This window comes from Takifugu rubripes, chromosome 4 (assembly GCF_901000725.2).
Source record: "Takifugu rubripes chromosome 4, fTakRub1.2, whole genome shotgun sequence".
In the NCBI taxonomy this organism is placed as follows: Eukaryota; Metazoa; Chordata; class Actinopteri; order Tetraodontiformes; family Tetraodontidae; genus Takifugu; species Takifugu rubripes.
The window spans coordinates 16156501-16169717 of record NC_042288.1 but is presented as its reverse complement, the minus strand read 5'-3'; the positions used below and the strand labels follow the sequence as shown (position 1 = coordinate 16169717).

General features: G+C 51.4%; 3 protein-coding genes across 3 annotated transcripts in view; 1 reads left to right on the top strand and 2 right to left on the bottom strand.

Moving 5' to 3' along the window:
- Positions 1-97: 97 nt before the first annotated feature.
- Positions 98-5371, bottom strand: ntpcr (nucleoside-triphosphatase, cancer-related). The gene is made up of 6 exons (XM_003978100.3): positions 5263-5371; positions 3128-3290; positions 2956-3058; positions 2652-2861; positions 631-732; positions 98-460 (listed from the first exon to the last, which is right to left on the bottom strand). Exons 1-5 carry the CDS (start codon positions 5294-5296, stop codon positions 655-657), a joined length of 588 nt encoding a protein of 195 aa, XP_003978149.1. The 5' UTR covers positions 5297-5371; the 3' UTR covers positions 98-460; positions 631-654.
- A 129-nt stretch (positions 5372-5500) lies between these two features.
- map10 (microtubule associated protein 10) lies at positions 5501-8570 on the bottom strand. Its single transcript, XM_011620681.2, has one exon. The coding sequence runs from the start codon at positions 8073-8075 to the stop codon at positions 5775-5777; it is 2301 nt and encodes a 766-aa protein (XP_011618983.1). The 5' UTR covers positions 8076-8570; the 3' UTR covers positions 5501-5774.
- A 105-nt stretch (positions 8571-8675) lies between these two features.
- LOC101076233 (signal-induced proliferation-associated 1-like protein 2) overlaps positions 8676-13217 on the top strand; it is a 38714-nt gene continuing 34172 nt past the window's right edge. The window contains exon 1 of the mRNA XM_029835354.1: positions 8676-8860. The gene's annotated coding sequence lies outside the window, so the exon portion shown is untranslated. The remainder of the gene's footprint in view (positions 8861-13217) is intronic.

The following is a 13217-nucleotide window of genomic DNA, read 5'->3' as shown; positions in this document are numbered from 1 at the left end:
TTGCTGTTACTTAACAATGAATAAAACAATAAATTTCCTTCACGTGTAGCAAAGCCTGGTTTCATGAGCAGAAAAGGAACGGGGAGAAAGAACTCTTGTTACACATGAGTGAAACCATTTATTCAGCTAAATTTAGCATTTATTTTCCCTGACAGGTTGATGAATAATCGGCACTGTTAATATTGACTGCGTTACAATCAGTGCATCAAAACACAACAGAAGATCCCAGAAGCAAAAATGAATAAACGCACGCTACTTTCTTACCAACAAAATGTAGTATTGTGAGTGGATTTCATTTTCCAACACATTTGAATTCAACACAAGAGTCTCTGAGAAATTAGACTCTGATCTCTGGGAAAAAGGAGGAATCTGGGTCCGAGAGCACAGGGCATTCCCATCCGAGCCGCCTCGCTGCGCTCCAGCTCGCTATCAATTATTCAGCAGGCGATCCACTTTAAGGCTGCGTGAAAACAAAATGGAATAGCTTCCATGAACGCGTGCACGTGGCACACCAACGCTTAAACAGCTCAGAGTGTCTCGTGGGGTCCAAACCTGCCACCTGTGAGGCGCCACTTAACGTCACCGTGTGTTTGTGTGCTGGAAAACTCAGCAGAAAGGCTGCAGTCTTACCCGTGGTAGAGCGCCGGCGCCGCCTCACACGGGTCCTCTCAGGCAGTCACGGAGTGCAGCTAAAATGTCTTGTAGGAGAGCATCTCTGTTCTCCTTGGACACCTGAACAGGAAACGTTTCAGCAAATGTCATGATGGACTGGAGACACGGGTCAGAGACGGGTCAGAGACGGGTCAGAGACGGGTCAGAGAGGGGTCAGAGACGGGTCAGAGACGGGTCAGAGACGGGTCAGAGAGGGGTCAGAGAGGGTCAGAGACGGGTCAGAGACGGGTCAGAGAGGGTCAGAGACGGGTCAGAGACGGGTCAGAGAGGGGTCAGAGAGGGGTCAGAGACGGGTCAGAGACGGGTCAGAGAGGGGTCAGAGACGGTCAGAGACGGGTCAGAGACGGGTCAGAGACGGGTCAGAGAGGGGTCAGAGAGGGGTCAGAGACGGTCAGAGGCGGGTCAGAGACGGGTCAGAGACGGGTCAGAGAGGGTCAGAGACGGGTCAGAGACGGTCAGAGACGGGTCAGAGACGGGTCAGAGACGGGTCAGAGAGGGGTCAGAGAGGGTCAGAGACGGGTCAGAGACGGGTCAGAGAGGGTCAGAGACGGGTCAGAGACGGTCAGAGACGGGTCAGAGAGGGTCAGAGACGGGTCAGAGACGGGTCAGAGACGGGTCAGAGAGGGGTCAGAGACGGTCAGAGACGGGTCAGAGACGGGTCAGAGAGGGGTCAGAGACGGTCAGAGACGGGTCAGAGACGGGTCAGAGACGGTCAGAGGCGGGTCAGAGACGGGTCAGAGATGGGTCAGAGAGGGTCAGAGACGGTCAGAGACGGGTCAGAGACGGTCAGAGACGGGTCAGAGACGGTCAGAGGCGGGTCAGAGACGGGTCAGAGACGGGTCAGAGAGGGGTCAGAGACGGTCAGAGGCGGGTCAGAGACGGGTCAGAGACGGGTCAGAGAGGGTCAGAGACGGGTCAGAGACGGTCAGAGACGGGTCAGAGACGGGTCAGAGAGGGGTCAGAGACGGGTCAGAGACGGGTCAGAGAGGGTCAGAGAGGGGTCAGAGACGGGTCAGAGACGGTCAGAGACGGGTCAGAGACGGGTCAGAGAGGGTCAGAGACGGTCAGAGGCGGTCAGAGACGGGTCAGAGACGGGTCAGAGACGGTCAGAGACGGGTCAGAGACGGGTCAGAGATGGTCAGAGACGGGTCAGAGAGGGGTCAGAGACGGGTCAGAGACGGGTCAGAGACGGTCAGAGACGGGTCAGAGACGGGTCAGAGAGGGGTCAGAGACGGTCAGAGGCGGTCAGAGACGGGTCAGAGACGGGTCAGAGACGGTCAGAGACGGGTCAGAGATGGTCAGAGACGGGTCAGAGACGGGTCAGAGACGGGTCAGAGACGGGTCAGAGACGGTCAGAGACGGGTCAGAGAGGGTCAGAGAGGGGTCAGAGACGGGTCAGAGACGGTCAGAGACGGGTCAGAGACGGGTCAGAGACGGGTCAGAGAGGGTCAGAGACGGGTCAGAGACGGTCAGAGACGGGTCAGAGAGGGTCAGAGAGGGTCAGAGACGGGTCAGAGACGGGTCAGAGACGGTCAGAGACGGGTCAGAGCGTCAGAACGCAAACGTCTCGTCCACATGATGAAGATGTGATTATGGAAAGACAAGTCCCAAACCACATAACCTCTGACCCACTTTTGAAATGACATCTGATATGTTGAAAGCTTCAGTAATGTCCCATGACCTTGGAATGATAACCCCCGCAACGCCGCCTAGCGTTTGGCATGATAATATCTACAGCCGACCCCTCCGTGATGAATCATTCTGACACGCGAGCCCACCCTTTGTTGTTGAATCAGACACGCATGATTTAGAATTAATCTGCCCCAGAAGGAGGATAATGCACGGAAAAGCACGTTTGCATTAGCGAGCAGCCTTGACCGGCTGCTCAGAATAAGTAGATATAGTGCAAACGTTGAGCTGCAGCTACTGACCCAAATATGCCCCCCCCCCCCGAGGAGGGTGCTCGTGCTTGTACTCACGATGAAAACCTTGACATCTGTCCGGTTCCAGACCTCCGCCACCAGAGCGAGAGGCTTCCCCTTGGGAGCAGGGACGGTGCCCAGGATGGTGCAGGAGGGCTCGTCCAGAGTCCGTCTCACACAGCTGATGAACGACCGGCTGAAAAGCTCCATTTTGCCAACTTCATCAACTACGAACACCTTTTTGCTGCCCCTGTTCGCCGAGCCCACCTGGAGGAGAATGAAGGAGCACGACCTTGAGCAGTTGGACCTTACTGGTCCTTTTAGGAGCGTGCAGCAGTGATGACGTGTGGAGCTGCCGTACAGAGCTAAAAAGGGGGAGCGCCAGGTTCTCAAAGGAAGGCAGGTCGACCACATACCGCCCCACTGTGTACCCCCGTCTGCCCCGGGCTGAGCTGGAAACCTCCCTGGAAATAAAAGTTTAAAATGTCGGTACAGATGTGGCTACGGGGGGGGGGGGGACGGGACAGAGTTACCCGAGTCTGGCCAAAGGTCGCCTCTCTCCTCTCACTGTGACCACATCAAAGCCGACTCTGCCGGCGCCCTCTCGGACCTCCTCTGTGTAAAAGCCTTCCACCTCCATCCCTGAGGACCGGAGAGCTTCACAGGCCTTGTGGACCAGAGTGGTTTTCCCAACACCTGGAAACAAAGGAACGATGCTGTGAAATGAACGCGCATCATCATCATTACTGCAGTCGTTTAGTAGGTTTTTACTTTTACAGGCTGATTATTGCTGGGTTTTATGCTGATTCCAAATTCTAAAGGAAATGGTCTGTCACACGGCAGAAATTGGCTCACATCTTATTAGATTCTAAATATAAAAGGCTCATACTGACTGCAGCAATTAAACACACACACGCACGCACGCACGCACGCACGCACACACACACACACACACACACACACACACACACACACACACACACACACACACACACACACACACACACACACACACACACACACACGTATATATATTTACTGCTCAAAAAAATGAGAGGAACACTTTATCACCAGAGTCTAGGAACCTATCAGTCAAACTTCTGGGATATTGATCTGGTCGGTTCAGTAGCAGCGGGGGTTGTTCATCAGTTGCTGCTGCGTTGTTGTTAATGAAATCAACCCCAGGGGCATCAGAGGGCAACAATGAGACGGCCCCCAAACCAGGAGGCCGCTGATACGTTTCCCTCCTCACCTCCTTTGGCTGATTTTTACTGACTGACTTTCTGCTGCTCTAGTTCTTCATTTGGCTTGGATCAGCATCTCTGTTGATAGCATGCTGCGGGACCTGGACGCTACAGAGGTTGCACAGTCTCAATAGCATGTAGGAGATTCCAGGAGACGGGTAGTTACTCCAGGAGAGCTGGACAGGGCCGTAGAAGGTCCTGAAACCCTCAGCAGGATCGGTATCTGCTCCTCTGTGGAGGGGGGGACAGGATGAGCACATGAGCCCTACAAAATGACCTCCAGCAGGCCACTGGTGTGAGTGTTTCTGACCAATCAGGCTCCAGGCCGGTGGCCCGAGGGCCCCACGTCCTGTAGTGGGCCCTGTGCTCACTGCCCAGCACCGCAGAGCTCGACTGGCATTTGCCATGGACCACCAGAACCGGCCACTAGGCCACTGGCGCCCTGTGCTCTTCACCGATGAGAGCAGGTTCAGCCTGAGCACATGCGACAGACATGAAAGGTTCTGGAGACGCCGTGGAGAACGTTATGCTGCCCAACATCACTCAGCAGGACCGGTTTGGTGGTGGGTCAGTGGTGGTCTGGGGAGGCATATCCCTGGAAGGACGCACAGACCTCTGCAGGTTAGATAATGGCACCCTGACTGCTATTAGGTGGACCCACTGTCAGAACCTACGCTGCTGCTTGGGGACCTGGGTTCCTCCTGGGTTCCTCCTGGTCCTAACCCTCACCCTCATGTGGCTAGAGTCTGCAGGCAGTTCCTGGAGGATGAAGGAATTGATACCATTGGCTGGCCCCACGTTCACCTGACCTAAACCCAATAGAACACCTCTGGGACCTTATGTTTAGGTCCATCCAGGTTGATCCTCAGCCTGTCCAGGGGCTCAGTGATGCCGTGGTCCAGATCTGGGAGGAGATCCCCCAGGACACCATTCGTGGTCTCAGTAGGAGCCCCGATGTTGTCAGGCATGCGGACCAGCAGGTGGGGGCCACACAAACTCCTGAGGATCATTGTGAGTTGCTACAGTGACATTTTGGCTAAATGGACCAGTCTGCTGCATCATTTCTGGGGTGTCTTCGACCCCCCCCCCTATAGGGGGATCATTTCATTTCTATCAAATTATCTGGCATCATTTTGTTACTAATACATCACCTACTTTTTAATCAGGATATTCAAGATCAATCCCCCCTCCGTTTAGATCTGATGTGTTTTCGAAGTGTTCCTCTAATGTTTTTGAGCAGTATATATACACATTTATATGTGTGTGCGCGTGTGTGTAAAATTCCAGTGTCAGTCAGAGGTTGATGGAAAATGCAAAAATCGCACCGGGGAAGAACGTTGAAACACGTTAAATCGATCCGCGGAATGACTGAAGCTGCGGAACTCGGTTTTAACCTCTCAGCATCAGGAGACATGAGGACATACCTGGAGGTCCAGTCAGAAAAACGTGTTTAAACATCTCAGCTTCTTTCTTCTGCTCGACAAAATACTGCAGCACTTCCGCACAGACCGAGCGTGCGCATGCGCAGTGGGGACAGCACGCAACCGCGCAACAGGGTTCTTTTATGGAAGTTTGCTTATTTAACTATTTTAACTGTTACAATCACACGAATATGTTGACTTCAATAATAATGTTTTGCTTTTAAAAACAGAAAACATTACCTTTAAAATTCCTTTATTTTTTAACCAACGTTTAATAACTTTACACTGAAATTCAGAAATTATCTCATGGATAAATATCCCCCCCCCCCACTATGAAACGAGGAGCACCGACAGCTCTGCTGGAAATGAAAGTTTGTATCTTAAAAGATTTGCATAAATGGTATGGAGGCGTTTTCTATCCTCGTTAGCGTGGCCAGTGCCTATTCCATCCTGCTTTTAAAAAAACACACATTTATTTGAACACATACAATTTTTGATATTCCATGTTTATGTCTTTATATAGTGTAAGCAGGCAGGTTGCTGGCTAATAAATCAGATATGTTCTGACATTCCTTTCTAAAGTTCAGAGTTCCAAGGTCATCCATGAGCTCCTCGGAGGACTGGAACTGTGCACAAAGTCCCTGAGCCGGGCTGCTGCTTTGGGGCGACTTGCTGATTCCACCTCCTCGGGACGTCCAGCTGTCGGTGCCGGAGCTTGATCCCGCTGCCTGTTTTCTGGAATTGATTCTGGTTTGCGATGACAATGACCCGTCCACTTGGACATCATCCGAGGACAAGCTCAAGGCCGAGGTGGTGGTTCGAGGCCGTATGAGGCGCCTGCCACTGAGGGAGTGTTGAGGAGAGCCAGAGGATTTGGTTGGCAGGGGGGTGGGCGCAGTTCTGACACGCTCAGAACCAGAGTGACAGGCGTCAGGACTGAACGGAGACCTCGGGGTCTTGGCTCTGGAGGACTCCAGGCTACTCTCAGGGTTGGGCGAGGGGGCATCACTAGCATGAAGGCTGTTGAAGTCATCACTGTAGTCGGCTTCCTCGTGGTCGTCCACGCTGGAGTGTGAAAAGGCGGCGCCGTACCGTCTGCTCCCTGCTGGGGACTCGCGTTCTCTGGCATGCTCTCCAGACTCGGACGGTGTTTGACTCACATTGGACTGATTTTCATTGGTGACATTTCTCCCAACAGTGTCAAAATCCACATTAACAACTGTCGCGTCTCCATCCGACGCTGACTTGTCTGACTTTCCTGAAAGACGTCCGTCTTGTTCTTTCTCCCACGGTTTGCTGTGTTTCGCCATCTCAGTATTGTCATTGAGACTTTCACGCTGCTCCCCTGCCAGTTTCCTTCCTGCAGACCTCATGGTTCTTTGACTCTTCCTTCTCGTCTCCACACGTGGTTGTTCTTTGCTCATTGTAACGTTCACACATTCACAGTGGTTCTCTCTAAGATGCAAAACGTTCTTTAGCCTTAGCTGAAATGCTCGGGTGGTGCCGAACACGAGCTTCTTCCCAGGACTTGTCCTGGAGCTTTTATTCTTGGGTGGAGGTTGTTCCTTCTGGTTTGTCTCTTTTGCAGTCCTACACGCTGGTGCAGAACAGGTTCTTGGAGTATGGAAATGCTTTAAAGAGCCAGCCTGCAGTCTAGTCTTCTGCATTGCCTCGGTTGGTATCATTTGTGCTTTGCTTCCATGTCTGGTGGAAGGTTCTGTGGATGCTGGTCTGTAAATCCATGCAAGATTTGGATGGATCAGTAAAGGTTTTGGCAGATTTGGATTATTCAGCTGTGACAGCTCCACGAGCAGGGCATTCAGCAGGGGCAACTGTTGTAAAGCTCCCCCCAACTCGCTTGATGTTAGCTCACTGGTTTGGGTTTGTTGGTTTCTTAAAAGGTTTTCCTCATATTTCACTCTTAGAGCTGGAGTATTTGGATCTATTTTCTCAACAGTATCCTCTTCTGTGTAGGTGTCCTCGAATGCTAGTGGTCCCAAGTCAAGATTCAGTAAACTGTGGGCCTCTTGCTGCTTTTTATACTTCTCCTCTGAGGTATTAGAGAAGAAAAGATACGGTGGGCAAAATACTGTGAAATCTTCCCAGTTGGCATCAGTTTCTGTGTGATCACTGTGGCTGTTAAAGTTCTTACTGTCCGAACAAGCATCGTCTACGACTAACTCATTGTCACTTACAGGGGGTGAGCAGTCACTACCGCTCTCTGGAGGCAAAGATCTGATGGTCCCTGCAACACAGTCACCTTGTTTTCCTCGAATACCGACACTCTTCATACTGCTGCTGTCTGCAACATGCGGTAGCAAACCAACTCCCAGATTTAGCAGTTTATAACTGAGAGAAATTGATCCAATCTTCTCCCCATCAAAGCTGCAGATACTGAAACGGCCCCTTTCACCGTAAGAGGACGAAGCAGCACCATGATCAGTCACATCCACCCTGATCCTGTCCATCACTTTTGACAATGAAATGAGCGAGGTCCCGAGTAATTTAGGAATGTCCTCCTTTACATCCAGTACCATTGCATAGAGAGGGGTGTTGGAGAGCTGGTTGTGGACTGAATGTATGTTCATTTTGAAGAAACAGCACTTGCCCCTGTTAAAGATGTATTCACCTTCAATGATTCCATCACTGCTTTTCTGCTGTTGATAAATCAGCAGCGTCGGGAAATCCAGCAGGCGCACTCCGACCGCCAGCTCACCGGAAGTGTCGCATTCTCTCTCAATGCGGACGCTTCGGATCAAAATCTCCAACGAAAACAACAACGTCTCCATATTGCCGCTGTTTTGTTGTGCAGACATTGTGCAAAGTGAGACAAAATAGGTCAGCAACGAAACTAAACGTTAAGCTGTAGCTGTTTTGGTAGTTCCAATAATTGGCTTCTCTCGGTTCCATGGAAACGATTTACTGTCGCAGACCTTCTACGTCACGTCCGGATTTTAGCTCAGGTCAACCCCCCCCCCGGGCCCATGCATTTACTGAAAACACAAAAAATTAGATATTTTGCGAACAAAATCCGAATTACTGGCTCACTTCTTTCTCTCTTTCTCTCTCTCTCTCACACACACACCCCTCTCTATTTCCCTACCTTTATTGTGAGGTTTGGTTTGCTGTGTGTAGATATGTATATCTTCAGGAAGGTAAATAAAGGCTAAAAAAGTCTCGAGAGATTCTTTGCTGCTTCTGCCCAGATGGTGCCACTGCGGGACTACTTTCCCTGGAATACGGTCTCGCGCATAACAACAAAGGCATCGCACCTACACATCATCGAGCACGACGTTCAGTTGCACGCAATGTTTCGCTTGTGTCGCCATGAACCCTATAAATATTTGCGCTACAACAGCGGAGATTAGCGGAGGAACCGGCCCCGCGGGACTCGAACCGGCGTCGTGTGGGCGGAGCCTGAGCGTTCCCAGCGCGTGTCAGCGGTGCTGGACGGAGCTCGGCTGGCGGAGCGACCTCAGTCTGGAGCCTGGCACGGCGATGTGAGGCGCGGCGGGTCGCACAGCTTTCGCTGCCTACCAAAACGGATAAGTGACGGCGTTCATGCAGCCGGAAGCCGGACACAACGGCGTTCACCTTTAAGGTAAGAAAGACCGTCGGCCGAACGCCTCCGAGCCGGAGTAGCAAGTAGAGCTGTGTCGGAGCGCGAGGAAAAGCCGTAGAAAGTGGTCAGCCTGTCGACCCCCAAACTGGGGGGATTTACAAAGTTATCGGAAAAGAGTGCGGAGTGTGTAAAACCATCAGCTTATAGAGAGAGATAAAGGGCAGTCTGGTGGTGCTGACGTCTTTGTTGGTTTGTTTATTTACTTACAAGCCCGCGAGCCTCGTGCAGAAGCCCCGAGAAACGCTCGTGGACCTCCAGCCACGCAGCCGCGCGCATCCGCGCGCAGCCGCGCCGCATCACCTCCTGTTCGGAGACTTCTTTTTTTCGGCCGTTATCGCAGGTTGACGTCATGTCTTTGTGGCGCACACGCCCGTGCGTGATGTGGGTGCTTTGTAGTGGGTTTGCGTGGAGAATCCGGTATTTGTGAATGAAGCCGCTCGCGGCTGCGCGTGGGGGCGATAGATGTCACGGTCGTCTCGCGTTCCTGCTCATCAGAGCCCCAATTGTCGTTTTGAATGCTCGATGCCGATTGTTAAAGCGACGCGCACGGCTGTTGTCTGTGTGCACATGTTTTGTTCTGCAGCAGCGAGCTTGACCGTTGGGTCCAAGGACCGTTTCCCATCATCAGAGTTGTTTGGATCCACCATAAATATTCCTGGATGTGTCCTGGGATGAGTGCAGCTGCTCCGGGAGTGTGTTCAACATGCACCCTGCTGTATACACCAAGTTAAAGAAAGGACAAGTTAAAGAAAACGCTGTTTATCTTCTAGCAGCATATCCGCTGCGTTCTTCTTGTATAAAGTTCTGCCTCCTCCTCATAGATGCACACCAACGACTTAAGAAGCAGTTCTGATCTCCAAATAGATCAAGTCCAAACATGTCTCCATAGATAGATGATGGAGTCTTTAAACTCTTGTTATCACAGCAACAGATAAGTAACCTCAATAGACATAAAGTATAAATATTAACAATGAATAAATGAATGATCTCTAGGAGATATGATGCAGGATGTACAGTCATGTACAACAACACTGTAGGCAAGGTGCAGTCCAACTAGCAGAGGAGCTTTTCTGGCCCTGGGGAAAAGCTATTTTTTGGTCTTTCTGTCCGTGTCCTCATGACCCTGAACCTGCCTTAACCTGAACCTGCGACTTGTTGGTCCTGATATATTTGGCCCGGTTCCTCAGCCAAGCAGAGTATCTGTTCCAGGGGTGGGAGAGGAGCACCCATGGGCCCTGCTGCAGGTCTTGGTGATCTGCTGCAGGTCTTTCCTCTCTTCTAACCCACAGGAAAACTCATCATAGGGTGCACAAAGGGCCCCTCAAAGATTTGTTCTGGAGCATATTGATTGCTCACTGCATGGCTGAGCTGACAGTGGGTAATTGAGCCAGGTAGAGATGTCTTTCAAAATAAAGTTACGTGCACTTTGTGCACTCAGCTGAACAATGCGGCATCTGTCAGGATTGGCAGAGAAACGGCTTCCTGAGATGCCTGGAGGCTCTAGGCAGTTGTTATCGTTGCAAAGCTGGTTAGGATGTCTTCTGGCCCCGTGGGCTCAGAGACGCTGGGCTAGCGTTACAGCTGACATGTCGTGTTTGTGACCCAGAAATGGCCTGTAAAGATATTAGCGTAGCATAGAATAAGCACGGCACAAGCTGGCCGGGGATTTCCTTTATGTGGCGGCTAATGGAAGTCTGGTTTTTACCCAACTCCCCTTTGTGCTTTCAGACTGTTTTTTCACTTTTCTCCATCTTTGCCTCAGTTCCCACGCTGCTTTGCTGCCGGTGTGCTGGTTAGTGGGTATACGGGAGAAGCCAACCCGCCTGCAGCGGCGGTCTGCTCTCTTGGGCTAAAGCCATGTCACCTTTCTCTAATCACAGGAGGACCCAAAACCAAGTGTGACAGGGATCAGGATACCTGGTGCGGCCTGTGCTGGCTGCCCGGCCACCCAACCGCCCCCAGGAGGTCACATGCTGTGGTGGGAGCCGGATTTTCTCCTCACCTTATTTGACGGCCTTTGTTTTGATAGTAGTCTGGAAGGGTTTAAGCCCGCTCATCACCACCAGGGAAAGATGCCGTCACTGGTTGATTGCTTTTTTTATGAATTAGGATTCCGTTCCAACTCGGGTCTCCTTCTGATGGAAGTGGGGAGCAAATCAAACCACATTCATGATGTGCGTACAGATGTGGGGAAACTGAATAATAAGCTTTTCATTTTATTCCCTCGAGTGGGTCGGGGGGGCCGATTGGTCCATTCGATTGGTCCATTCGTGGGTTCTGTTGGCAATAACCATGAGCTGATTAACCCTTACCATGAGCTGACTAACCCTAACCCTAACTCGTTCTGACCCACTAACCCTAACCCATGAGCTGACTAACCCTAACCCTGACTAACCCTAACTCTAACCCTAACCATGAGCTGACTAACCCTAATGCTAACCCTAACCCTGACTAACCCTAACCCTGACCCTGACTAACCCTAACCCTGACTGACCCTAACTCTAACCCTAAGCATGAGCTGACTAACCCTAACCCTAACCATGAGCTGACTAACCCTAACCATGAGCTGACTAACCCTGACCCATGAGCTGACTAACCCTAACCCTGACTGACCCTAACCCTGACTAACCCTAACCCTGACTAACCCTAACCCTAACCCTGACTGACCCTAACCCTAACCCTGACTAACCCTAACCCTGACTGACCCTAACCCTGACTAACCCTAACCCTGACTAACCCTACCCCTGACTAACCCTAACCCTGACTGACCCTGACTAACCCTACCCTGACTAACCCTGACCCTGACTAACCCTAACCCTGACTAACCCTAACCCTAACTAACCCTAACTGACCCTGACCCCATCCTATGCTGAAATGCCCCCTGTTTGTTCTGAGGTGCCTGTTGGCTTCAGCTCTTTGCATCATATGACCTCACGTTGCTGTAATGGAGGCGCTGCTCAGGGCTCCGTTGATTGTTGTGTGCTGTTAGTTTAGCTGCGCTCGTACCGCCGTCCTTCATCCCCTGGACAACGGGTCGGCTCTACTCTTCTTTATTTGATTTCCTGCCTGATCGTGCGTCAGCCCGGTGTGGGAGGGGGGGTGGACGGTGCACGTGGCGGGGTGGCAGGAGTCAAGCGTTGATTGCCTTCTGTTGCTGGTGTGAGGAGGAGGCAGCGGAGCGTTGAGCACATTGTAAAGCCTGAACATCTACAACAGGGCACCATATCACAGACGTGTCAGGTGTCACGTGTCACGTGTCAGGTGCCATGACGACATCCTAGACTTTACCCTGTCCATTCTTCCTCCTTCTATTGTCCTTTGGCCCTGTGGCATGGTGTTCGCACAGAGTCCAGACATAAATAACCGTGCACAATCTTCACCGTGTGACAGTGATTTATAGATGTTGTCTTCAATATCAACACGTTTGTTGCTGAAAAATGTGTTTCCATCTGACAAGCGTTCATTAATCCAATGGATGATGTCAGCAGCAGAAAGGAGGGCTTCAGTGTTCGTGCTCTGTGTGGTGGAACTACGGGCGAAGAGGCGCGTTCACGTTAATCATCGACGAGACATCCGGACACTGCCGCTTCAACAATTAAAAAGTGTTGTGATGCGAGAGATTTTCGGGTGGATTAATCCCGACACAGCGTTCCACCACTAACAACAAAGGTGTTTGACATCAGACCCAGTAGTGGATCCTCTGTTCCTGCTGAGAATTGTCTAATATGTCTTCAAGACAACTGTCCGAGGGTCTGTCTTTGTTTCACCCTGCCGGTGATTAAACAGTGGCGCTCGTGGAAACCTCGTGCTCGTGCACAGATGCAAACAAATATGTGTCGTGTCCAGAAGAATGTCGGCACCTTCTGTTCCCTCTGGGCCTCATTAGTGTCTGTATCAAGGATGATGTGGAAGGGGCCAGTGAATGTTGCTGGACCCCCCCCGTATGTTTTGCCAATGGTTCTGTTAACAACACACAACGGGGACGGAGCTGGACAGTCATTAACCCGATTGCTGGTGAGTCCAAGGACCAGTGGTGACCCGTGGGGTTAACCCAGTCTGTGTGCCTCCCAGTGCACCAGCTGACCTCTGGGCTCCCTTTCAACCTCCAACAGGAGATAAGAAGGGATTTGGTTCAGGGCTGCTGTGCATTCCTCCTCCCTACTGTAGCGAAAAAAGAAAGGGTCCGTCTGAACAGGCGGACGTGACTGCAGGCGGCCCAGCCGGGTTCCAAACGCCCCATCAATTAAAACAAACCAATCCTCAATCCTACATATGTTCTTCCAAATAATTATGGTATCTTCTCCCAACCAGCCTGCAGGGATTTTTTAGTTGGCCA

Excerpts from the sequence above, each read along its gene's own strand:
- map10 (XM_011620681.2), bottom strand. The coding sequence starts at position 8,075 with ATGTCTGCACAACAAAACAGCGGCAATATGGAGACGTTGTTGTTTTCG.
- ntpcr (XM_003978100.3), bottom strand. The coding sequence starts at position 5,296 with ATGTTTAAACACGTTTTTCTGACTGGACCTCCAG. Across the intron at positions 3,059-3,127 it reads CGACCTTTGGCCAGACTCGG|GGAGGTTTCCAGCTCAGCCC; the intron begins GTAACTCTGTCC and ends TTTTATTTCCAG. Across the intron at positions 2,862-2,955 it reads CGCTCCCCCTTTTTAGCTCT|GTGGGCTCGGCGAACAGGGG; the intron begins GTACGGCAGCTC and ends ATTCTCCTCCAG.